The sequence below is a fragment of the Anabrus simplex genome, chromosome 12 (assembly GCF_040414725.1).
Source record: "Anabrus simplex isolate iqAnaSimp1 chromosome 12, ASM4041472v1, whole genome shotgun sequence".
Classification (NCBI taxonomy): Eukaryota; Metazoa; Arthropoda; class Insecta; order Orthoptera; family Tettigoniidae; genus Anabrus; species Anabrus simplex.
This window is the reverse complement of record NC_090276.1, coordinates 46,731,083-46,758,840: the sequence shown is the minus strand read 5'-3', so window position 1 is coordinate 46,758,840 and position 27,758 is coordinate 46,731,083. Positions and strand designations below refer to the sequence as shown.

At 41.9% G+C, this 27,758-nt stretch overlaps 1 protein-coding gene and 1 pseudogene across 1 annotated transcript in view; both read left to right on the top strand.

Moving 5' to 3' along the window:
* Positions 1 to 22,311, top strand: part of LOC136884535 (venom protease) — a 41,403-nt gene extending 19,092 nt beyond the window's left edge. Inside the window, exons 5-7 of the mRNA XM_067156781.2 lie at positions 3,747 to 4,000; positions 14,703 to 14,881; positions 22,090 to 22,311. Of these exons, the coding sequence (XP_067012882.2) occupies positions 3,747 to 4,000; positions 14,703 to 14,881; positions 22,090 to 22,263 (607 nt within the window). The 3' untranslated portion in view covers positions 22,264 to 22,311. The remainder of the gene's footprint in view (positions 1 to 3,746; positions 4,001 to 14,702; positions 14,882 to 22,089) is intronic.
* A 4,539-nt stretch (positions 22,312 to 26,850) lies between these two features.
* On the top strand, positions 26,851 to 26,970 carry LOC136884596 (5S ribosomal RNA; annotated as a pseudogene).
* The last annotated feature ends 788 nt before the right edge of the window (positions 26,971 to 27,758 follow it).

Below are 27,758 nucleotides of genomic sequence, written 5' to 3'. Positions count from 1 at the left end.
GTCACAGTGCCCTGGACAAGCACCAGCTGTGATATGTGGTTGTACCCTATAGCACCCCTCACCATAAGGCCTTGAGTTGGCGCTGTGTGTCTTGTGCAAATGCAGTCAGTGTGATGCATCTCCCCGTGTCTGCGGCGAACCAAAATGTGGCCATCATTTTCAAACAAACAGAACCTGGATTCGTACGGAAACACTATATGCTGCAGTTCCGGTTCCCAGTGACGTCGTTCCATACACCACTGCAGTCTAGCATATTTATGCACATTAGTCAAAGGAGTGGACGATGCGCGGGTAACCCAGACCGTAATAAACGGTGACGGACTGTCACTCCTGACAGTTCCACTGTTGCGCCAGAGCCGAGGAGGACGCAGATCTGTCTTGCAACGCAGTTCGGACGAGGTGTCGATCTTCTCGGGAGGGGGAGGGGTCTGGGTTGTGCAACCAGAGCCATCTCGTAGTGTTCTACGGCCTTCTGTACACACCCGTTGCACTGCCGACACACTTCACCCCACGCGAGCAGCACTTTCCCGAATTGATGCATCACGTTCTTTCATGCCAATAATGCGCCCTCTTTCAAACTCACTCTGTTGACGGTACGGTTCTCGCATACGTCTGCGAGGTATCATGCACGTCCCCTCAAATCACACTGATTCATTACCTTCAGTTTATAGCGACAACCAGAGCCGCAAGCACATTTCACCAGTCGGTGGTGGTGCGCCGAAATATCGATGTGGACCTTGAATCTGAGGGCCGACATGGTTCAAATGCTAATAATTTCTTCAGAACATATTCTTGCACATGTTCTGTGAATATTAACTTCCTATCCCTAGTCTTTCAAGGTGTTCTGGTTGTTATGAACATGCGTGTAGTTTCATTCATAGAGAAATAAGCTAGTGGTTAATTAAGTAAGAACTGTGCTATCATCATTGATTTAGTGCGACTTTAGTAATCTAATATAGTGGGAACCTGGCCTGTGTGTTTTCTAGGCCACTAAGATGGCGGCGCAGCACTGACAACCTGACGGGACGAACATTCCCTCGAATGGGAATAAAAGTTTCATGAGAAGATGGCGGCGGAGCGCTGCCAAACTGACGGCAAAACTTCTCTCTCACTGTCAACCTGGTGGGACGAAAATTTCCTCACATGGGAATGAAATTCCCCTGAAAATATGGCGGCGCAGCGCTGCAAAACTGGCGTCAAAAAAGTATATTGCTGCCAACCTGACGGGATGAAAATTTCCTCGGATGGGAATAGAATTTCCCTGTCAGGATAGCGACGATGCTGGCGTCATCTTGGTTGCCTAGAACACACACAGGCCTGGTTCCCACTCTATTGGACTTCTGAATTTCATTGACGATGTTTTAGAAACTTTAATATAAAATATCATAAAGAAATAAATAACCGAAGAACTAATATAATACGGTGATAATTTATCAAGAGTTAATTCACAATCACGGATAAGGCCTGCATAAAGCATGGTTAAGATTATATCACCCAGTCAGGCAGTCAAGGACATTCCTACCAATATCAAGTAGAGAACAAATAAATGTCATAATTTCACCACCTGGTAACGGAGCCTAGACTCTGAACCGGGTTGTGGAGTAAGACATTCAATAAAAACGGTGACTGGTAAAAGTTTGCCGGCCCCGTCATGTAGGGGGTGTAGGGATACTCGGAGGCCCCGGATTCGATTCCCGATTCCCGCCGAAAATAACGGCCGAGAGGATTCGTCGTGCTGACCACAAGACACCTCGTTATCTGCAGGTCTTTGGGCAGAGCAGCGGTCGCTTGGTACGCCATGGTCCTTCGGGACTCTTGCGCCATGGTGTTTGGTTTGATAACAGTTTAAATTATTCATGAAGAATACGATGAGAAAAGTTTGAATAATCCATCAATGTCCCATCCCACCTTCAGGAAGAATTCCAAACTTCGTATAAACATCTCAATCTTCCTCAACCTGAAGTTTTGTCGGAAACATCCGTTTTCGTACAGATCTAAGAACTCGCGAATTTGAAACTTGGAAGACATTACCTGGATGTGGATGAGGTAGGGATGTTGAAGTCCTTGTAGCTGTATCCGACTGGCTGTCGTAAGAGCCGACTGAAAGGGGCGACCAAGGGATGATTGGCCAAAAAGCTGAACATGTGGATAAGGAAAAAGTGTATATGAACCTCCAGTTAACTATTTCAAAGACAAATATAAGCTTAAATGAAGTGATGTTATATGTCCGGTGATAGGAGGTGCCATACCTCCCTTCCTTTTAGGAATTTCCAAAAAAATATCACTTTCCAACTTCCGTAGGAGATGAGGTGGTCACCATAGTCCTGAAGAAGAGTTGTCAAATTCTGGATCACCGTGTTAATCCACACTTCAAATTATTTTTTGAACATGTATATCATATTATATTTTTAATCTTGTAATTATAATGTTTATGTTTATTATTACTGTCTTGTGAGTATACTGAGTCCTTTGGGGTTAACTCCATTGGGAGGCAGTCATGTAAATAAATACATTTTAAGAAAAGAGAAATTATACATTTCAGTTTCAGTGTCCCTAAATGTTTAAATCACTAATCACATTAAAGGAAATTTACGCCTTCGTTCCTTTAGTAAAAGTACGTGGAAATTTCAAAAAAGAAAAATAGTAAAGATAAAAGAAATGCATTTCAATGAAAAACAGAATTTAGAAGGATACTCAGTCCGATCTTCGACAATGTGGAAGAGAGTGAAGTGGCGATGTGACGAATGGGGTGAAAGTGTAGCTTACAGTGTCCGGTTTGTGTGTAAATTTCAAGGGGGTCGGGGGACTGGTGTGTAATGGACTCTTCTTGATCAACGAGGAAAACAACGGGGAACTACCTCACCTCTTCTTTCTGTAGTAAAGCTCTTCTGCGACATCCATACAGCTGATGGTGCTACTGTTATGCATGCTACCAGCCTTTGGGCTGAGGACTCGATATACTCTCAAGAAGGTTACTTTTAAATTCAAAGAAATCAAAGCACTGTGTACAACAGGCACGTCAAATACGTGGCCCGCGGGCCGAATGCGACCCCACCCCATTTTTTTAATTTAATAAATATAGCTTTATTATGACTGTATAAAATATAATGATTTTAAATCGCCTGAAGATGACTTTTCTAGTTTTTAGTGATCCATTGTCGTTTGATGTGCAGAACGCAGACAGCAACGTACAAATTGAACTCACTGACATTCAAAGTGACTCTGTGTTGAATGACAAGTTTAATGACGTTGAGATCCTTAAGTTTTCTTTTTATTTGCCAAATGCGCCAGTTCGTAGTGGCGAGAATAGCATAGTTTGGATCTACATACCTCTGTGAACAGTTATTTTCAATTACGAAATCAAACAAAAGTACTCACAGATCAAAACTCTCATCACAATATTTATCTTCCATCCTGAAAGTGGCACCATTACAAAATCAAGTTGCTGACATTGAAAATTTGGTTTCTAAAACAAGGTGTCAAATCTCAAGTAAACAGTAATACAAAGCGTTTACTACCGCTGTACAGGCTCCGTATCAATCTCCTATTCTTTACTTTACTCCTACTGCCTTATTAACACTCACAATACAGAGAATTCAAGCAAATATCTTCAATAAATTTTGAACTAGGATGAAAATCGTGTGTAGAGGAATATAATTTTTGGATCCATAATTCTCTTAATTCGACAACTGCTTTGTTCCTCTAAGTACAACTAATTAACCACTCACTTATGCTTTGTTTGACAGGTTAGCCGTCAGGTGGGTGTTGCTAGGAGACCTGGTTCTCAACAAGTCTGATGATGACGCAAGACCGCAGCTAATAGGAGTGTCCTCTGTGAAGCTGGGTCCTGGTTTCAGTCCCGGACACCGGTATAATGACATCGCACTCCTACGGCTCGAGAGAGAAGCAGAACTTAATGAATACGTGAGGCCGGCGTGTCTGCACGTCTCCAGAAACATCCCTGTGGACGCAGGACTCGCTTCTGGCTGGGGACGAACAAGTATGTTTGTTTTCTCCTTATACAGGGCGAGTCTCTCTCTCCTCTATGGAAATAAGTAAGAAGGTGAATTGCAGTGCCCCGGAAACGACGTCGAAATTTGCGAATGGTTCCCTCACATTATATCTTCCTTAGGAAAAATATCTGAAGTAGAAATATCCATTGTCCAATATTATACGTCACCATACCAATAAGTAATAGTAATTATTTATTTATGGCAGAATACTACAGAATTAACCTCCAATTACACAGACGTTATAACTGACTGACAGACAGACTGACTGACTGAAAAAAAAAATGAAAACTTTTCTCTCGCGGTCACGGATAACCATTAACTGCGGAGAGAGTCGTAATGAATGAATGAATGAGTGAAAAGAATGAATTAATGTTCTCAACCTACAGCTGCGGAACTCCAGCAGCTGAGGAACAAACGTCCATCTATTGGAACTTAACAAATTCACATGCAATTTAACAATTACATTAAGTAAAAATATTAACAACAACGTCAATACAACAATAATACTAATTATCAATATTGTAATTGCAACTACTAATCCTTGTTTCTCTTAATAACAGATTTATGGCCCAAACTTAACTGTCTTCTATTTCTTTATGGGAATCACTGTAAGTACCTGGGTGTTAATATAAGGAAAGATCTTCACTGGGAAAATCACATCAACGGGATTGTAAATAGAGGGTACAAATCTTTGCACATGGTTATGATGATATTCAGGGGTTGTAGTATGGATGTAAAGGAGAGGGCATATAAGTCTCTGGTAAGACCCCTACTGGAGTATGGTTCCAGTGTATGGGACCCTCATGTGAGGAGGAAATGAGTTGCAGAAATCGAGAGCAGGGCAACATCAGTACGGAGAAGGAAGAGAGAAGAGGGGACTGCGGTGTCAGCGGGCAGGTAGCGAAGACAGCAGAGTCCTTGGTGAGTCAGAACAGCCCAGGAAGGAGTGAATCAACAAGTAGGACACTAGACCGAAGTGAAGTGGATACAGGTAGTGAAGAGGTGACGGGAAGGGAAAGGAGTCAGGGTAGTGACTCAACCTCCCCGAATAGGAATAATGCAGAAATAAACCTGGAGAGAAAGCAGGCGTTAAATAAGGCGAGATCCTTAAGTTTAAAAGATCTATGGGGTGGGAAAAAAGGCTCTGGCACGGAAAAGGGGAAGGATTGGGGTGAGAAGAAAGAGAGGGATGGGGTGGAGCCAAAAGGAAGAATCACGAGAAGTAAGGGGGGAAGTGGTGAAATGCAGAAGTATAGGGAGGGAGGGGGAGGAAATAAATAACTAGATATGGTGATAGGGATGCTGAATATTGAGGGGTTGATGGGGAAGTTAGGGAATAAGGAAATTGTGGATTTAGTGAAAGATTTTGAGATTATTGCTCTAGTAGAGACGTGGTTATGGAAGGGGGTTGAAATTACATGGGACGGTTATAGAGTAGTTAACGTGTTAAGAAAAAAATAGGGAAGAGGGGCCGAAACCCAGGGGGCATAGTAGTTTTAATAAGAAATGAGATAGCTGAATGGGTGGAGACGTTACAGACTAGGGTAGAAGGGGTAGTGTGATTGAGAGTAAAAATGGGGAAGGGGGCAGCGGAAGCAATTTGTCTGGCACTGCTTTATAACCATCCGAGCGATTCAGTGTATGCAAATAAACATTTTTTGACGAACTGATTGAAGAAATAAACACAATTAAAGGAATGTATGTAGAAGATGGGATGATTTTATTGGGGGATTGGAATGCGAGAGTGAGCAATAGAGTACCGGTATACGGGAAAGAAGTAAAAATAGACGGGGTACTGCAAAGGAAGAGTAAGGATAATGTTGTAAATAGTTATGGAGAAAGGTTATTAGAGTTATGTGCTCTAGAACATTTATTTATTTTAAATGGGTGGATGAAGGGGGATAGTGTGGGAGATTTGACGTATATTACAACAAATGGAGGGAGTGTGGTGGACATAGGAATAAGCTCAGAGATAGCGTTAAGGAAAATAATAAGTTTTGAGGTGTTAGAATATGGGTTGACAGAACATATGACTATCAAAATAAAATTGAGAACGTTGGTCGCTGATGAGAAGGGAAAGATGGAGGAAAGTAAGGAGAGGTATAGGAATGGAGGATGGAAGTATGTATGGGATGATAATACTAAAGAGAAATTAAGACGGCATTTGAAAGAGGAGGGAGATATATTAAGGGTAGGAATTGAAAGGGCGGTAGAAGGGAATTATATGGATAACGTGCTAAAATTAATTGAACTCCCTGTATGGAGGGTGGGGAAGAAAGTGAGGAGAAGGGTAGAAGGAAAAAAGAATAAAATGAATGGATGGTTTGATGAAGACTGTAGGAGAAAAGGTGAGGTTGTAATGAGAGCCCTAGCGGAGTTTAGGAAGGAGGGTGTGCAAGAAAAAAGGAAGGAATATTGTAAATTGAGAAGGGAATATAAGGAGATATTGAATGAGAAGAAAAGAGGATGGAAGGAGGCGGAAGCTGAAAAAATAAATATATATTGTAGAGAGAAGAAATTTGAGAGGATTTGGGAGTCAACAAACAAGATTAGAAGAACGAAACCGGAGGGGAAGGGGGATAAAATAGGAGAAAACGAGTGGGTTAGGCATTTTAAAAGGCTTTTAGAAGGGGAGAGGAAATTGGGTAGAGAAATAGAAAAGTCACAAATTGGAAGGGAACTGGAAGTAGGCATTACAATATTGGATGGGGAGATAACAAGGCAGGAGGTAATTACAGTATTAAAAAATGCTAGACCCAAGGCTGCAGGAGGTGTGAATGGTATTTCCAATAGTGTATGGAAAGAGGTAGGGGCAAATGAACCGATGTTGAGAGGGATTGTGAAATTCTTTAATAGGTTGCTGGAAACGGGGAAATTTCCTAGAGAATGGAGGAAGGGGGTATTATGCCCTATTTATAAAAATAAAGGAGCTAGTAGTGATCCAAACAACTATAGAGGAATTACACTCCTAGACTCGCTGTCAAAGGTGTACACAGGGGTTTTGGCGAATAGGATAACAAATTGGGCGGAACAGTACGGTAGGATATCTGAGTTCCAAAATGGATTTAGGAAAGGATGTAATACAGTTGATAATGTTTGGATTCTGGACACTTTGATTACAAAGTATGTGAGGATAGCAGGGCGTAAATTATTTATAGCAGCGATTGACTTAGAAAAAGCCTTTGATACGGTCAGTAGGGAGGCGCTATTTTTGAGATTAGGGGAGGTTGGAATGTCGAAAAAAATGAGGGTGGCAATTGAAACTATTTATGAGGAAGTGTTTGTGATGATTAAATTGCAGGATGGAAGATTGAGTAAGTGTTTTGAATCGAAAAGCGGGGTGAGACAGGGATGTAAGCTATCCCCGATATTATTTATATTATTTATAAATAATATTTTAGAGGGTCATGGTGGAGACGCATGGCAATGCCCTTGGGTAGGGAAAATGGAGGTTCCGGGGTTGCTATTCGCGGATGACCTATTGATTTTGGCTTTGACGGCAAATGGGTTGCAAAAAGGGTTGGACAAGGTAATTGAATATACTAGGAAATGGTCTCTCACAGTAAATGTAAGAAAGACTCAGATAATGGTGTGTAGGAAAAGGGGTGGGAGAAAGAATAAGGAAGTCTGGAGACTGGAGCAGGAAGAAATTAAACCAGGGGGAAAAATTGAGTACCTAGGTGTAATAATTAGTAAGAATGCTTCTTGGAAAAATCAGTGTAAGAAGGCAAAACTTAAAGGAAGAGGAGCGCTTGCGGTAGTAGGAGTATTAGAAAAGAAATTTCCAGACGTTAAATACAAAATTCAGAAAACGGTGTTTAAATCACTGGTAATGGGCAAAATGCTATTTGGGGTTGAAGTATGGGGAGTGGAGGAAGACAGGAGTGAACTAAACCAAGTGGTGGCGAAATTTAGCAAGATCATGATGGACCTACCGAATTGTACAGCCAATGCCGGGGCCAGATTAGTCTGTAAAGAATCGATAGAGGTTGAAATAGCTAAGAGGGTGTTTAAGTACTGGATTAGATTGGAGGAAGGGAAGGGTGGGGCGTTAGTACAAGAAACGTTTAATTTTCAGAAAGGTATGACGAATGAAGGTTACTGGGTGAATAAGTGCAAAAAATGGTTACAAAAGATTGGATTGGGGGTATATGGAGAGGTCTGGGGGGATGGTAGGAATAAATGGGTATGGAAAAGGATAAAGGGAAGACTACTAGATATTGAAAGACAGAGCTTAATAGGGGAATGTAGAGAGAGAGTCTCTTTATCAGTATTAAATAAATTGGTGGAAGTAATAAACCCGAAAACGGAGTTTGAGGGTAGAAGGGATAAGAGAGGTTTGTATTGGTGGCTATTGGGTGTTCCGAGGAATAGGGGGTGGGTAGGTAGTGAGAATAGGGATAGATGTGTGTTATGTGGAGAGAAGTGGGAGGACCTGCATATTTTTAATCAATGCCGACCTTTGGCGGAGATAAAGATCAAACTACTAAGTAAGAAGGAGCTGCATATGGTAGGGGAAAGCTATAAGATAACATCTTGGTTATGTAGAGAGTGGGAGAAAGGAACGAATATAGCGAAATTCTTAAATGTGGCCAGAGCTATATTTATAAAGAAATTGAGGGAGTAACAGGGGTTGTGCAGATAATGTGGTTCGTGCTGAGGGAGAAAGGGGGAAGGCATTCTGCTCAGAGGAATGGATATCCGCCCTGAGCAAATGCGGGAAGGGTATCATGGTAATCATGATATCAGAAGAGGGGGCTGTAGTGTTAGGGGAAAGGGGGAGAACACCTTGCCCTGTGGAAAGGTGATCCGCCTGGGGCAAAGGGAAAGCCTGAGAAAATTAGGTAAGCGTTGAGAAAAGGGGAGGTTGAGTAGGTTTGAGGGTAGTGTAAAGCTTAGGTGGAAGTAAAAAAAAATTAAAAAATAATAAATAAAACAAAAAAAAAGCGAGTTGACTGAGTGAACTAATGGACTTGGAATGGAGTACTGTCTGTTGGTGTGTAAATGAGGAGTGAAAAAAATGGATTGTTTAAGTGTATTTGTGTGAGGAGGGGGTATAAGGAAGGTATATGTGATAGAATTGTGATAGATTAAGTGGGAATGTAGTTAAGGAGAAAATGTTGGCAGTATGGAAATTATGAAAGTAGGTCATAAAAAAAATTTAAAAAAATTAAATGGTGTAGATGCCTTGATGAGGGGTGTAAAATTGAGGAATTCTTGATGTTTATGTATTAAGTTTAATAGGATGGAAGAAATGGGATCTAACTGTTTGATGTAATTGAGGTGTTGTAGACTGAGAAGACGGAGTGAACTAATGGATTTGGAATGGAAACTGTTTGTTTGTGTGCAAGTGAAATGTTAAAAATGTCAAATTGTTTTAAGTACGATATAAAAAGGATTGTTAGTTGATGTTTAAGTCTGAAGCTTAATAAGGTGAGTCGGTTTGAAATATGAAGTGTGGTGCGGTAGGTGGAGAAGACTGAGTGAACTAATGGACTTCGAATGAAAAAAGTTTGTCTGTGTAAAAAAAAAAGTGTTAATTGTTTTAGGTGCGTTGATGAGGGATTTTAAATGGTTGTTAGCTGATGTTTAAGTCTTAAGTTTTATAAGGTGAGATGTAGATAGCGGGAGTAGTGCGTGAGAGGTGAGGGTGACGTATCAAGGGAAGAGGGAGGGGTGGGGGACTTGACCCCACTCCAAAGAAGTTACACTTGAGCATGTCTGCACGGAAATGAAAAGGATAGGGAAGGTAGTGTGCTGACAATGGAGAAGAGTATGTGTGACGTACATAGCGGAAGTGTGTTGCAGGCCACCTCTTGGGTCTGGTTTCAGCCAGGGTGGCTTGTAACACATGATAAGGAAAGGAACACAGTGTTTGTCAGCGAGGGTCGGTGAGATACGATACCAGTTCTCACGTGGCAAGGCTGGTGGCTGCTGTAGACGGGTTGGTGGGCGTGTGTTCCATGCCAGGGCTGTTGCAGCGACCAGTCTAATTAATTTTTTTAATTATTTTTTTAGGTGGTAGTCAGGGGTTGGGCTTTGGGTAGTTAGTAGTGCGGTATCGTCCTGCATGTGTGCTGGCTATCCGCGTACATGTAGGATGATACTGAGTAGATGTAGAGGTAGTAAATGTAGTTAAGTATTTTTAAGAGAGATGTAGTTGCTATTATTGCTTGTTTTCCTTTGTTTCGCTCTGTCTGTCTTTATTGCCTGTAAGCCGATGGTGTACACTAGGGTGGGCAATAAAGATATGTATGTATGTATGTATGTATGTATGTATGCATGTATGGGACCCTCACCAGGATTACTTAATTCGAGAAAAGGGAGAGATCTAAAGGAAAGCAGCTCGATTCATTTCGGGCGATTTCCGACAAAAGAGTAGCGTTACGAAAATGTTACAAAGTTTGGGCTGGGAAGACTTCGTTGTAAGGAGACGAGCTGCTCGACTAAGTGGTATGGTCCAAGCTGTTAGTGAAGAGATGGCGTGAAATGACATTAGTAGACAAATAAGTTTGAGTGATGTTTTTAAAAGTAGGAAAGATCACACTATGATGTGAATTCAAGAGGACAATTTGAGGCAAATATTCGTTTATCGGTAGAGTAGTTAGGGGTTGGAATAATTTACCAAAGGAGATGTATAATAAATTTCCAAATTCTTCTTCTACTTCTACGTCAAGAACTGCAACCAAAAGTGTTGTGATCGACAGTGGTGTTAAGTTACGAAAATCGTTATGTTGGTGAGAAACGTTAAAATTTTCTTACGGGGTGTTTTAGGGAATGGTGATCTTACAATTGGTAAAACCGTCAAACCACGATATCTCGAACCCCCATTGCTTGAATTTCCAGTACCTCGAAATAATTTCAGTTTCTCTGCCGTCTGTTCTATTCTTCATGTGTATTTATTTCTCTATTACTCGAATTATGGAAAATGTTCTGTAACTCGGATTTTGAACATTAACTTTGCAATGCGACTTTTAAGGTTTGCATGTTATCATTCCTTAATGTAGGTACTTATCTGTCCACCCCTGGTAATTTGAGCACAGGTAGTTGGAGCTATAGCCTACGAATCCTCTCTTGGATCGCCACTACACCATTCGTTAAGTGCACTGACTATTCTTAGATCCTACATGCAGAGTCAGTCAAATATAAATACTTTTACAGTATTAACTGTTGTTGAAAAATAAGCTTATACTCCGTACGGCTCTACTTCTAAATTGACGTTTTAGCAGATTTTAGCTCTGTCTGGTGGTTATGCGCTGAAGCATAGATATCCAAGCAATTCCAAGCTGCCATTCGTATCGATTTATATCGGCAGAGCACGATCTCGAAATCCAGTTGCCAACTCTAATATTTACATTCGCCACGTGGTTAACCTCTCTCGCTCAGCGTGTGTAGTATTCGGTACGGTTCGCGATCTTTTGCATTTTCCTTCAATATTTAGTGTGTTTGTCATATTGTTGGAGGGTTCCAGTGACTCTGAGATCAGTAGTGTTCCCTTTGTAGGCCATAACCTCCTTTCCGTGCCAGCCATTAGCCGTTAGTGATGTATAATTTCCTCAATCTCTTTTATTGTTAATAATATATTCTCTTTTAGTGCCAGATATTATTAGAAAGTGTAGTTCTTGTGAATTTGTTTTCAATCCATATTCATTCGTTTTTCTGAGTATGTATTACAATTTAAAAAGGGCTGCTTACCGCGGTCATATTGCATCAGCTGTTCTCGCAGGCGTAGCGCACTGGCAACAGAGGGAAGGCGATGCTCATTTGTTTTGCGAAACTTCAATTTAGATGTAAGGCCGTGCGGAGTATAGGGACCGTGCGTAACAACAAATTTTCGACCGCAGCGCCCCTAGCGGAAGAGACGATTATTCATCGGTAGGAGAAACACCAGAATAACATCAGCTGTCGTTGTTTACTTATTGAAATATGTTGTGAATACGTATAATTTGAATTAATCAGCTATGTCGAATGCTGTTATTCTTGTAGGTTTTCAGAAAATTATGTGATAAGTATTTTAGGAAAACTACTTTGAGGAAAGGAAGGGAGTTCAATGATAGCCATCACATATATCAGGTGGAAGAAAAACTTTCAAAGGAAGTAGGCCTATCTGGTATATGTTTGAGAGAGACAAATGTTAGTCAAACCCCATATAATATTAACATCAAGGTTAGAATTTTTTTTAAAATTCTTAATTTAGATCCTTTTAATGTTTTATAAATTTGTAATAGGCCTAATCTTAGTTTTAACATTATTAAACATATAACCTTAATGTTCAGTTCAACTTTTCCGGTTACGTGAACGAATCCGATCCACGAAATGTCACTATTATTTTTTCCAAATGGAAGATAATAATTGTTTTTACTCAAATAAAGTGTTAAATCTGCGGTAAATTCAGAAAACGTACGAAATATTTTACTTGTAGAGAATAAAAACTTACAACTATTTTTTCTGCTACGTCGCAGCGCTTCCGTACGCGTTTTGTTTGTCTAACACTTTCGTGTGTAAAATTGTCAGAGTTTTTGAATCACATTTTGAATTATCACTGGGCAATTATAAATGACAAAATAGTACATTTACATTTCCCTGGCCATGTGAAAATGGTAAATAATCAGTCTGAATACCTATACTACACACAGTTTGGGGAGATTGTGATTCAGGAACAGAATTCGTGTTTTCTTGCATTTCACTTTGTCTCCCTTTCCTCCTCTTGTACCTGACTGTCAGTTTCCTCCGTATTTCGTCCTCATAAGTTCTTCCTGGTAATATATGCAAAGTAGGCTTATATCCAGGGCTATCAGGGTCTGTGGTAGGTGTTCCATCAATGAAGTGTCGGATGCAGATTCTGAATTCCTGGCAGGAACCCACGGTTTTCCATCAAGTGTTGAACGTTTTAAAGATGTTATCCATGCTTCGCTTCTGATCTTATGGGCAGCTGCGCCTGGAAAACGAAAAATAATTTGTTCCTGGTGGGCTGTTTTAGTAGGTGTAATTACAACCGCACACGGAACAGTTCACGTGACATTTACTGCGTTTACTGGTTCTATGAGTTTCGTTCATGCTTAGAGAATATGCTGAAAGAACCTAATCCAAAAGTAGGCTACCACAGTAAGCAATGTGAACAGTCAAAGACTTACAGCTAGTAAGATTTAAAAAAAAAAAAAAAAAAAAAAAAAAAAAAAAAACACTATTCACTAACTCGATGGTGAAAAACGCTCCTACCGCTCCTACCAGTTACTTCAGATTAAGCCACCAGATGGCAGCAGTCGCTATACGCACGGTCCGTATAGTGAAAACTATCTTCCTCTCCTGTATGTATTCTGTCTTCAACGACTTGCTTGAATAAGTGCTGTAATTAAAACAACAAAATACTTCGAGTTTATTCATGTAAACAACACTTATGAGAGTACCAAGTCGTAGTTACACGTAATTCGATTACGTGTAATCCTCAAAGGCGGGAAGGGAATTCTCGATATCTCTAAATTTCAATAACTCGAAATAAAATTCACCTCCCGTTGTGGTTCGAGATATCGAAGTCTGACTACAATTTAGCATCAGCCCGAAGGCCTGCAGATTATGAGGTGTCATGCAATCAGCACGACGAATCCTCTCGGCCGTTATTCTTGCCTTTCCAGACAGAGGCCGCTATCACACCGTCAGATAGCTCCTCAATTCTAATCATGCAGGCTGAGTGGACCTAGAAGCAGCCCTCAGGTCCAGGTAAAAATCCTTGACTTGGCCGGGAATCAAACCCGGGGATTCCGGAAAAGAGGCATGCACGCCTCCCCTACACTACGCTGAAGAAAAATAGTTAAAATCAGTGATGACAAATACCTATATGAAACCCCACTAAAAAGAAAGTTCACAAGCAGAAATTTAAATTTGATAGAACAGACGATTTAAGTCGAGGCTTGCTTCGTCGAACCACAGTAATAATAATAATAATAATAATAATAATAATAATAATAATAATAATAATAATAATAATAATAATAATAATAATAATAATAATAATAATAATTCAGTTTACATCGAAATGACAACTAATCAAGTTCATAAAATGTTTCATTCTTGCTCTGGCTCTTCTGGCGCTAATGAGCTAGACAATTTGGCAACTCAGGCTCCAGTAGACGTAGTAAATCCTGTAAGCCGCTAATAGACACCGGGATGTCGCTGGAGAGGAGTGGTGTGAGGCGAGGTCGTCATGTTTTGTCCACAAGAATATATAGACATTTCCATGTTAGGACATATTTTCTACAACTCCATACAGTGCATTGATCATGGGAAACGAACCAGAACAGAACGTACCAGCATACCACGTTAAATGTTCAAAATGCCCTACGTTAGCATTGAGACACGTATAAAGTCGCCGACGGTCTGAATCCCGGGTGCGATGATGAATTCCTGGAGTATTACCCATGATTTCGCAGCTTTCCACAATACGTGCACGAAGATTCGCTGCGTCTTGTACCGGAGTTCGATACACAAGAGCCTTCAAATGCCACCACAAATAAATGCCTAGTGGGTTCAGGTCCGGAGAGTGTGGAGGCTAGGGGAAGTGTTTCCGGACCATAACCATATAGCATAATTATTTTCTTCTTCTATGTGTGATGAATGTTTCTCAAGGTGTGGTCGCACCTTATTGTTAAAACCTGTATTCCGTTGATTATTATTACTTCAATTTGTTTACAGGTAATTACAACGAATCTATGAGTGACACACTGATGAAAGTGGCCATACCATTCAGAAGGAAGGAGGAGTGTCAAGAGGTGTACAGGGAAGAGAGAAACAAACACAACAACGTGACAGGGTTTGACGATGAGACCATGTTGTGTATTGGAAATCCTAAAAAACCTAAGGACACATGTAAGGTGAGATATTAGCATCATCATGTAATTATATTATATACATAGTATTTCCAAACATACGGGAAGTTAACAGACGCCAGGAATAAATAACAATGTGGCACCGTGCGAAAGATCCCAATTCTCATCAATGATTCTTTAACTATAATTTGGTGTAATTTGGTTTTAGATATAGGCTCCGTGCGTATGGCAATATGCTGCTGCGGGTGGAAATTACAAGAACTACTTAGGGGCACTTTCATCAACAGCTGACCGTAAGAAGCTGGAATATGTGTGTTTACATACATATATGCAAATCGTTCTACAGGGGTCCTCTATCGCTGAATCCCTTCCTATGTTTTGTCTAAAGCCATTATTAGAATCTAACACCACATTCCCTATGTGTTGATCCGGTCATGTTTGTGATGTAGATAGCCGCCATGATGGATCACATCGGCGAGAAGAGTAGACTCTTGTGTCCCTGTGCATCCTCTATCCCAAGTTTTGTTTTTTGACACAGTATATGATACCTACGTATGATTTTTTAGCTAATTTCTTTTCTCCCCCACCCGCCTTTACAATTAATATATCATCCTTCATAGGTTTGGCTTTTAGCCGGGATGAGTGGTTCAGACGGTTGAGGCGCAGGCCTTATGACCCCAACTTAGCAGGTTCGATCCTGGCTCAGTCCGGTGGTATTTGAAGGTGCTCAAATACGTCAACCTCGTGTCTATAGATTTACTGGCATGTAAAAGAACTCCTACGGAACAAAATTCCGGCACCTCGGCGTCTCCGAAAACCTTAAAAGTAGTTAGTGGGACATAAAGGAAATAACATTATTAGTTTTGGCTGTACTCGATAAAACGACTAGTCACTGGGTATAGCGCGAAAGCGGAAACCAATAAATAAATTAAGGAGGAGAATAAGAAGAAGAAGAATAATTTCATAATGCTGTCTTCAGGTGATTTTTTAAATGTCATAACGTTCGGGCAGAATTTTATGCTTGTTGTTGGCTGCATTAATGGATACTGTGATACAAAGGATTTCGTCACGACCTCATGAAATGCATTTGAACAGACGGTGGATCATAGCAGTAAATGTCCGGCTCCATGGCTAAATGGTTAGCGTGCTGGCCTTTGGCCACAGGGGTCCCGGGTTCGATTCTCGGCAGGGTCGGGAATTTTAACCATCATTGGTTAATTTCTCCGGCACGGGGGCTGGGTGTGTGTGTTGTCTTCATCATCATTTCATCTTCATCACGACGCGCAGGTCGCCTATAGGCACCAAATCGAAAGACCTGCACCTGGCGAGCCGAACATGTCCTTGGACACTCCCGGCACTAAAAGCCATACGCCATTTCATTTCATTTCATAGCAGTAAATAGCAAGAAGTAATTCGGGATTTATATATTTTAATTAATACAGTTACAATATGTATTTGAGCCATCAATGACACGGGAAGCTGTGATAAAGAGGTAAAAAGACGTATTGTCTTAGGTCGTGCTGCAATGGTTAAACTTACTAAGATCTGGCAGAACCGGGCAATATCAAAAGCCACGAAGATGCGCTTGGTAGAATCACTAATGTTCTCCGTCTTTTTGTATGGCTGTGAGACCTGGACCGTGAATGCTAAAGACAAAAAGCGCATTGATGCCTTTGAGATGTGGTGTTGGCGGAGAATGCTACGTGTACCCTGGACAGAAAGAAGAACTAATGTTTCCATTCTGGACGAACTCTGCATCAAGAAACGCCTATCTTCCCGTGTGAGTGAACGTTACCTCCAGTTCCTTGGCCACATTTTAAGACGAGATGGAGAGAACTTGGAAAAGGTAATTTTACAAGGCAAAATTAAAGGCAGTAGACCACGAGGAAGAACAGCAAGCAGATGGATAGATCAGGCAAGGAAGATCACTAGGCTAACACTTCAGGTCATACTAACGAAATGTGAAAACCGCTCGGAATGGAGACATCTTGTCAAGGTTGCAACAAGGAAATGATGGAGTTATGAGGTCACGACGCTCAGTAATGAGCACAACGACTAATGATGATGATGATTTGCTTTACGTCCCACTAACCACTTTTTCGGTCTTCAGAGACGCCGAGGTGCCGGAATTTAGTCCCGCGGGAGTTCTTTTTACGTGCCAGTAAATCTACCGACACGAGGCTGACGTATTTGAGCACCTTCAAATAACACCGGACTGAGCCAGGATCGAACCTGCCACGTTGGGGTCAGAAGGCCAGCGCCTTAACCGTCTGAGCCACTCAGCCCGGCTTTGAGCCATTTTACAAATAGGTCAACAATTAGAAACAAATTATTATAGCAATATTATATTTGCAAAGCAAGCTGCACTAGGCCATCTTTCTTTAGAGCACACACACCATATTAGATATACAATGTATTGTATTGACATATACCGTACTGTACTACAGACCAAACTGTGAAATGTTATAGTATTCCGTTACATCCTAACGAAATGGATTTGGAAAGGCAGTAGACAAATATAATTACACAAATATATCTCAATTACGCTCACAGAAATACCGTACTTTACATCTGTAAATTCATGTCCTCGTCCCGAGGTGGTGAATTTCTTTTCATGCACACCCCTAACGGAAATGAGCTGCGTGCACCATTTTAACCACATATCAACCCTCATTCCAATATTAAGTTTCTGGCAGTGTCAGGATTCAAGCCCAAGCCCCCGAGGAAGGCAGCTAGTAGCGCCAACAGAGGTGGACTCGATAATATTATAAATACAGACACACAATATAAATAATCACTTACTGGCAACTTTAAGTGATTCTGAACTTTTCTTCTCATGCATAATTTTTGATAGTATATATGCGGTTTCAATATCGGGAATTTCAATAGGTCCAACATCAAGCCGGAACCTTTTTATCAGAAAAAGTTTCTCTTCTCTTCTCCCCCGTTGTAGTTGTCTTTAACTGCGTTTGAGATGCCGGGTCAAGACCATGCACACGGTTAATCAGTACGCGAGGTGACATGTTCTGAGCAAAATGCATGAATAACAACTGAAATATGCTTACATTTCATGAAAACAACTATTCCCCTTGAAGAAATAATGACTGTAACAATGCCTTCCTTAGAAAACATGGTTAGGTTTAAAATTAATTAAAATTTATCGCCTCCCTAGCAGCATTAACCTACGCTAACATGATATCGTATTAGAAATAGACGAAGGATATTTTTCTGAAGACAGCATTGTTCAATGTGTATATGAACACTAATCTTGTTATGACCACTACTAATACATAAATTACTACATTGCCCCTATCGTGAACTGGTAGTATATCTAGTGAGCCAATGTTTCTTTCTGATCACATTTGCAGTTATTGCTCTGTTGCTACTTCCTGCGAACTGTGTTTCTTGTAAATTTATTACATGACCACTTTCTCCAAGTTTGGAATAATGTGGCCAATTGTTGTTGCATAAAACACTCTGAAATCCCTAGGCAATAGCAGCACGCGGTGAGACGACAGTGGATATGTGCGCGGTGAAACGCATTAACTTGCAATGTTCGCCACTCAAAGCGCAGCGGTGCATTCCTTCTATCAGCGCACGGAGCCTATAAGGGATAGTTTTTGAGTTTCAGCGCGAAATTATATCCCCTGATCTTATTATCATCAGATTTTCTATTCCCACCAGTAGGTGCAAAATATAAAGACATGTGGTTATGAAGGTATTCAGAGGTTGTTGTAAGGATGTAAAGGAGAGGTGGTATAAGTCTCTGGTAAGACATCAGTTCGAGTATAGGCATAGCCTAAGGTACAAAGTTTAATAAACTTTCCTGGCTGAAGGGATGATTATAACACGGTACAGTGACTCAAATGCCTTTGCTGGCAGGACCTAGTGTTTACAGCGCACTGTATCTTCTGGTATAGACTAGAGCAATTTTGTTACTTTCATAAATCTGTCTCTGTCTTATCCTTGGCTTTGACAATATGAAAGTGACTGAGGTATGAGCGATGCTAGTAATACCAATCCTTATGCAGCCAGTCCCTGCTATGATTGGTGTGAAAATGTTGTTCATAGGGTCGGTTGGTGTATGCATTTCAGTGGGCTTGGCAAACTGATATGTAATAGCAACTCTGGCTCGGTGAGGAAAGCAACGGGAAACTACCTCACTCCTCATTTCCCTAGTACGCCTCTTCAGTGATGCCTAGGCCACCTATGACCGCTGATGGCAGAGCTGTTGAGGATCCCACCAGCGGAATCGCTGACGGACTGAACATACATACAGTGACTCAAACACAGAACTAGCGCATGGTATTTTATAAGTCAATCACAGTAACAATTTAACCAAGCCTTACATACTGAGTGGCCAAAAGTCACGGAAAGACACTGAATGTGATGTTAATAACGAGTTCCTCCTCCGCGAGCCCTCAAAACGGCAGTAATGCGGAGAGGCACCGACTCTACAAGGTGTTGGAATCATTCTGGAACGATTGGGACCCTCGCGTCTTGCGTTACTACCCACAATTGGTCTTGTGTATTTGGTGCGGGGTTCATGGAGCGTATACCAGTATCGACAGCATCTCATAAATGCTCGACTGGATTAAGATCAGGGGATCTGGATGGCCAATCCATGCTCGTAACTTCACCGGAGTGCTCCTCCAACCACCACAGAGCGATGACATGGCGCATTGTCCTATTGAAACATGACATCAGAGTATTCTAGGGCCAGAAAGGGATGCAGATGGTCTGAAACAATGTCCGCATAACGGCACTTGTCAGCGCTCCCTGCAGCCGGGCAATGGGGCCTAATTGCGGCCATGAAGACGTCGCCCAGACCAGAACTGAGCCTCCTCCCGTCGGGACACAACCTTGTTGACAGGCAGGATCCACAGCTTCATGGGGCATACGCCACACTCTCATGCACCCATCAGCTCGATACAACTGAAACCGGCACCATACCACACGCCGCCACTGTTCCATGGTCCATTGCCGAGGTTCGCGGGTCCATGCACGTCGTTGAGTTCTGTGTCGAGGTGTCAGCAAAGAGACACGAGTTGGTTGTCGCCTGGAGAAGCCTATGCGGTGCAGTTGCCTCCTTACAGTCCTGGCAGAAATGGGTTCCTGACACCCAACATTCAACTGGGCGGTGATCTGACTTATAGTAGCCCGTCGAGTGCCCAGTATGGCTCTGCGGAGGCGACGTGATGTCTATTCGTTAAACACCTGTGGTCTCCCCGTGCGGTGGTTTACGCATGTGGTAACATTCTCTCTGCGATATTGAAGATCCATTCCCGATACTGTTGACCTCGGAAACTCAAATTCGTGTGTAATCTCCGCAATGCTATGACCCATGCGCCGTAGATCATCCCACGTTCAAAGTCGGTTTACTCGCGACGTGTTGCCATCTTCACGACACTGGTGTCTGCGACAAACTGCTCAGTTATACTGTAGCTATCCGGAACGTCATACACGGCACATTTTCTAATGGGACACCCCTTCCTGTGACTTTTAGCCACTCATTGTATAAACAGGGTGCGGCATAAGTCACTTAACCAAAAATGCATTACAGTAGCTTTATGATATTTCAGAAATTCTACTGAAATTGTTCAAAGGCACCCTCCATTGTTATCTAGACATTTAACACATAGTTTAAATACTGATTTACATATCTTGTCGCACAACTCCCAATTTTTACAAAACAATGTTTTCAAATTATTCTTCAGTCAAATCCCTGAAATGCCGAATGTTTAACGGTTTTTGTAGCGAAAACTTTGTCATTCAGTACCCCCACATTGAAAAATCGCATGGTGTGAGGTCAGGTGATCTCGGAGGCCAATCGATACGCAGTGCAGTGGAGCACTCTCTTGGTGCCAAATAAGGTTGTTTCGTACTGCTTCAAGTACAGGCGCATTCTCTAGTTCAATCATAACTTCTTTTAACATTTCAAGATACCTTTCCGCAGTCACGCTCCCATCAAAAAATGAAGAGCCCATCACTATTTTGCTTCATATATCGGCCCAAACTGTAACTCCAGGAACATTGAACTCCTCCTCAATAACAAATTATGGATTTTCAGAAGAGCAACACACGCAGGTGTGTTTGTTAACCCTTGTGAAAACCTACAACCTGTTTTCCAGTTATTGACCGGGTCAGGGATGTAATGAATGAAGCAGATATAGGCTGTTAGTACGATGGGGTCGCCACTCCCAAAGTGATTTTTTATTAATGAATGATAGATGCTATGAAATGAGAATGGCGAGTGTTGCTGGAATGAAAGATGACAGGGAAAACCGGAGTACCCGGAGAAAAACCTGTCCCGCCTCCGCTTTGTCCAGCACAAATCTCACATGGAGCGACCGCGATTTGAACCACGGTATCCAGCGGTGAGAGGCCGACGCGCTGCCGTCTGGGCCACGGAGGCTCCTGTTAACCCTTCTGTTTGCCTTAAAACTTGCTTCATCAGACCCCAGAATTGTTTTGTGGAAGTTACTGCAGATTACATAAGCCTACCACTCACAGAATTCACGTCTTCGATCAGGATCACCCTCGTTCAGGACGTGTAGTAATGTAGGCTAATAAGGCTTTAACTTAGATTTCCTTAAATTCCTTAAATTTCTGACAGAAAATTGTAGATACATAAAAGCTCTCTTCTCAGATTTCTTGGGTGAATTAACGAATGCCTTTGCAACGAGCTGCAGATTTTCTTCAGCAGTTACTGATTGTGGGTGGCCACCGCGTGGTAAGTCGACTACAGAACCCGTCACCTCGAACCTTCCATTTAATTTTTAAATAGCTTGCCTTCATGGTAGCTGTGTGTGCGGGAACTTCTGAACGAAAGATCGTCTTACATCTTCATAATTTCGATCAAATTTCCACCAACACGCTGTTCTTCAGACAATTTTCTATTCATAATGTAAACGCTTCACGCTAACAATGAAAAACAACGAATGCACGAACGAGGCCAAGTCTCAGATAGTCCTTTGTTAATAACAAACCAGTCCTGCTGCCAACCCTCTTTACACAAATTTCCCCACGCACAGGATTCGTGTACTACATTAGTCAGTGAAAATATGGCCATCGACAAAATGTGCAGCGATTAAGTGACTTATGCCGCACCCTGTGTATATAATATTTGTTGCAGGGTTAGTACCTACATGGGAGGCTGAATTATATTTTGATGTTAATTAGAATTAAATCTTATAAAATATTAAATATAACCACCAATGTCAATCGTGACTTCTTTCACTTCTGTTTGTCAGGGTGACTCCGGCGGACCTTTCCAAACGGTGCTGGATGAACCATTCTGCATGTACGACATCCTAGGAGTGACATCGTTCGGACGTAGCCACTGTGGGACTTCCACTCCTGCTGTTTACACAAGAGTGTCTAAGTTTGTGCCCTGGATAGAGAGTGTTGTGTGGCCCACTGAATGACTGTGTCACGCCACACAGAAAACGAAATAAATAATGATGAAATAAAAATCTTTACATGACTAGTAACTTCCATTCGTTTAAGGGATTCTATTCATCTTTCTTTACGATATGTTGTTTAGAAATGCTTATTCGAATATATTAATTTTGTCTAAGTTTGTTTGTTTGTCGATTGTTCGCGTAGAAATCCTTGTGTCAATTTATTTCTCAACGGCATGCTAGAATTGAAGTCCATGAACGTGACATGGGATTAGATTTTCATTTGTTCTACCACTATGATTATTATTATTATTATTATTATTATTATTATTATTATTATTATTATTATTATTATTATTATTATTATTATTATTATTATTTCCTGGTAAACTCCAGCGCGCATTTACCGTTTTAATGTTGAATATTATTGTTATTAATTTTGGACATGATACGTGCCTAATTTCAGTGTTTAAATTAGGAGTGTCAATTCGAGTCAAACCTTGGGGATATTAAAACTAACAATAGGACTGGGATGCTATAATTCGCGCTCCAACGACGATCTAGATAAACCTAATATGCTGTAGATCTTGGGGCGTGTGCACACATTCGTAAGGTGGAAACTTGGTTTGTATCAGTGCATATTTTTATATGTAAAGTTATATCGTGAAGGGAGTATTTTATATACAGAGTCTCTCACATAAACTCAGACCGACCACACAGTGTTTGTATTCTGCGCTGCGGCACCTCCCTCAGCCGAAATTACGTCGCGCGCGGCCGCCCTGCTTTAAGCATGTATACAATATTATATGAAATATTACCTTTAAAAGATGCTGGAAGTGTCGTCCTTCCTGGGTTATACAGGCTTTGTATCTGGTAACGAATTTCTCGCTGACGCGGGTGAGTGCTGCCACTGTAATGTTTCTACACTGACTGACAGAGCAAATGCAACACCAAGAAGGAGTGGTTCGAAAGGGATGAAAGTTGGGGAAAAAACAGAGACGGCACGGATGAATAATTGATGTTTATTTCAAACCGATATGCAGGTTACACAATGCGCACGGCATCGACTCAGTAAGATGTAGGACCACCGCGAGCGGCGATGCACGCAGAAACACGTCGAGGTACAGAGTCAATAAGAGTGCGGATGGTGTCCTGAGGGATGGTTCTCCATTCTCTCTCAACCATTTGCCACAGTTGGTCGTCCGTACGAGGCTGGGGCAGAGTTTGCAAACGGCGTCCAATGAGATCCCACACGTGTTCGATTGGTGAGAGATCCGGAGAGTACGCTGGCCACGGAAGCATCTGTACACCTCGTAGAGCGTGTTGGGAGATGCGAGCAGTGTGTGGGCGAGCATTATCCTGCTGAAACAGAGCATTGGGCAGCCCCTGAAGGTACGGGAGTGCCACCGGCCGCAGCACATGCTGCACGTAGCGGTGGGCATTTAACGTGCCTTGAATACGCACTAGAGGTGACGTGGAATCATACGCAATAGCGCCCCAAACCATGATGCCGCGTTGTCTAGCGGTAGGGCGCTCCACAGTTACTGCCGGATTTGACCTTTCTCCACGCCGACGCCACACTCGTCTGCGGTGACTATCACTGACAGAACAGAAGCGTGACTCATCGGAGAACACGACGTTCCGCCATTCCCTCATCCAAGTCGCTCTAGCCCGGTACCATGCCAGACGTGCACGTCTATGCTGTGAAGTCAATGGTAGTCTTCTGAGCGGACGCCGGGAGTGCAGGCCTCCTTCAACCAATCGACGGGAAATTGTTCTGGTCGATATTGGAACAGCCAGGGTGTCTTGCACATGCTGAAGAATGGCGGTTGACGTGGCGTGCGGGGCTGCCACCGCTTGGCGGCGGATGCGCCGATCCTCGCGTGCTTACGTCACTCGGGCTGCGCCTGGACCCCTCGCACGTGCCACATGTCCCTGCGCCAACCATCTTCGCCACAGGCGTTGCACCGTGGACACATCCCTATGGGTATCGGCTGCGATTTGACGAAGCGACCAACCTGCCCTTCTCAGCCCGATCACCATACCCCTCGTAAAGTCGTCTGTCTGCTGGAAATGCCTCCGTTGACGGCGGCCTGGCATTCTTAGCTATACATGTGTCCTGTGGCACACGACAACACGTTCTACAATGACTGTCGGCTGAGAAATCACGGTACGAAGTGGGCCATTCGCCAACGCCGTGTCCCATTTATCGTTCGCTACGTGCGCAGCACAGCGGCGCATTTCACATCATGAGCATACCTCAGTGACGTCAGTCTACCCTGCAATTGGCATAAAGTTCTGACCACTCCTTCTTGGTGTTGTATTTGCTCTGTCAGTCAGTGTAATTTCATTCGTATATTTTCTTTAAAGTCCTCCAATGTGTGAGGATTTGTTCGATACTACGCTTTTTCTTTCATTTTACCCCCACAAGTAAAAATTCCACTCTGTTAGATCTGGAGAACGAGGGGGAAATAGATCAACACTGATCACTGTCTGCAAACACTTCCGAGATTGTAAGAAGGGAATATTCTGCTCTATGAGCAGGGGTTGAATCTTGTTAAAACTACCCACGGGATTTTTCTTTTTCCGTTAACTGATGGAAGAACGGTGTCAAAATGTCATGTTGGTACCTCTGCATTTACTATCGTCTCAGAAATAATAGGCTCAATTATTTGTCTTGCACCAACAGCACACCAAACACCAATCTCCCTATCATAATGAGGGACTTCATTAACACCATTAAGATTTTCTGCACACCAATAGCAAGAGTCATGACTGTTCACACGACCATTAAGATGAAACCAGAACTTTTATATACGAAAGTCCGGCTCCATGGCTAAATGGTTAGCGTGCTGGCCTTTGGTCACATAATCCTGGGTTCGATTCGCAGCAGGGTTGGAAAATGTAACCGCAATTGGTTAATTTACCTGACACGGGGGCTGGGTGTATGTGTCCTCTTCATCATCATTTCATCCTCATCACGACGCACAAGTCACCTAGGGGAGTCAAATTAAAGGATCTCCATCTGGCGAGCCGAACTTGTCCTCGGACACTCCCGGCACTAAAAGCCATACGCCATTTCATTTCATTTCATATATATAATTTAAAATTAAAATAACGCATTAGAATACACAAGGACTAACCAAAACAGAGTCACAAGAGTAAAAGGTAGTTAACGACATAATTAAACTTAAAAACGAATACATGATAAAATCGTCGCTATCCATCTGCAGAGTGCATGTCATCTCGTAGGATGTGGGAGATGGTACTCGGAAGTGTCCTACTACGACGCAGATCGGCCAGGTCCACTCACTCCGTTAGGATATTTATCACGGGATGATGACCGTCCGGGAGGGGGGGACTTCTCCCTTCAGGAAGTAGGAGTCCGTTCCTATACCGTGGCCGATTCCAAGACGATATAATACCACTGTTTCTCTCCGATAAACCCCAAGGATGTCCTTCATAACTTCGTAGTTCCTTTTATCTTTCTCAGCTTATTTGGGAGACGAGTGACCACCTGCCACTCCATGCTAATGCTTCTATTATTATCTTTAAAATATATTGAGTTGGAGATTATCAAAACGTGTCCCTCTGGCGTTCTATTGATTTTGTTTTATTTAAAACAAAGAAGGTCGCATGCTAATCCCCTTTTGATTATAATTAAAAGGAGAGATAGCGTGATAACAAATCTGGACTTCCAGTTGTAGTTTAATTCTGTAATTATCTCTACATCGACTGAATTATTAAACCGCATTGACAATGCTTGGTACGCTCCGTGCCAACACTTTCTCTCGAGTATAGGAAGGTGAAGTTAGTCCAGCCAGTGTTATAGCGATTATATTGCTGGTAAGTAATTACTGTATACTACTTGAAGTAGTCTCTTGAGACATCTCGTTAGATTCTTCAGTAGTTTCACCGAAGGTTACAGAGTTATGGGAAAACTGCCAAAAAAAAAAAAAAAACTCATGACCGAGCTATAATGTCGATGTAATATACTTCACGTTGTATAAAGAGTTATTCAAAAATACACAGCAACATTTCAGCGTTTAATTACTGTAGAGGAGACTAATAGTATACCAGGTGGACATCCAGCGCCATGCTTTCTACTTACCAGCGTCTCCGATGCACTCATGATGACTGGGTTGCCTAGTCGCAGGTTTACAAAGGAGCGTTAACAAACATGCTATAGGCCTGTTTGGGATGTGACTCATTTTACAACACATATTCTGTAAAAGGGTGCATTTGTAAACACGCTAAAGATGTAGAAAGTTCAATAACTCATTAATGTATACACGTATTCTACCAAAAAGTTGCTACCGGGGTGAGTGGCTCAGACGGTTTAGGCGCTGTCCTTCTGACCCCAACTTGGCAGGTTCGATCCTGGCTCAGTTCGATGGTATTTGAAGGTGCTCAAAAACGTCGGCCTCTTGTCGGTAGACTTAATGGCACATAAAAGAGCTCCTGCGGGGCTAAATACCGGCACGATGACGTCTCCAGAAAACGTAAAAGTAGTTAATGGGACGTAAAGCCAATAACATTATAAAAAACTGCTTGTATGTGGTATGTGCCTTCAGCGATCGATCAGCTTTTTATTGCAACCCTGTACGTAAGACAGACGGTCATATCATGTTGAATTACACCGGTTCTCGTCCGATCACCGCAGTTAAGCAACATTGGGCGTGGTCAGTACTTGGATAGGTGACGATTTGGGAACACAACGTGCCGTTAGCTTATAAGAATTGAGGAGTGATTAGTTGACGAGATGGATGAGAATTTGAAATGTGGAGTTTGTTTGGGTCTGTTATAAGAGGTTGAAATTAATTTGGGAGTATTAAGTGTATGTGGATGAGAAATTGGTGGCATGAGACGGATGAGAATTGGTAAGGTCTAGTGTTTTTAAGATAAGACAGTGATTGTAAATATGGTGGGGTGATGGGGTTGGCTGTTGATGAAGGTTGGCGGTTGTAGGTAAAATGTGATGGCGTAATCTAATATGGCATTGGAATTTAAATGTGGAATTTGATTGCGAGCAATTTGAGCTGAAGTGTAATTAGTTGAGGAGATGGATGGGAATTTGAAATGTGGAGTTTGTTTGGGTTTGTATCTATAAGAGGGTGATTGGCGTCAAATAAAAATGTGAGATTGTGACTATATTTATTGAAATGTTTAGTGATATGAGAGGGAAAAATGCTAAGAGGAATTATATGGTGGAACGAGAAGAGTTTATTGTGGTGAGGTAGTCAAGTTATGGTGTTCAGCAATTAAGAATTAGTTCTTCCAGTATTTCTTTATTCTATCTGATCTTCGTTGTCGTTCTTCTTCTGAAAATTCTCTTAGTTGTTTCTCTTTTTATCAATTTCTGTTAGAAATCTACGTTTACTATTCTTCATTTTATTTAGTTTGTTTGACTTATTCTTTAAATCCTCCAGTGTTATGTCTAATTCTTTCATGTCTTCTTTTATTTCCTTTATCAAGACAGGTTGTTGTTTTCGTTTCTAAAGCTTCTCCAAAATTCTGTG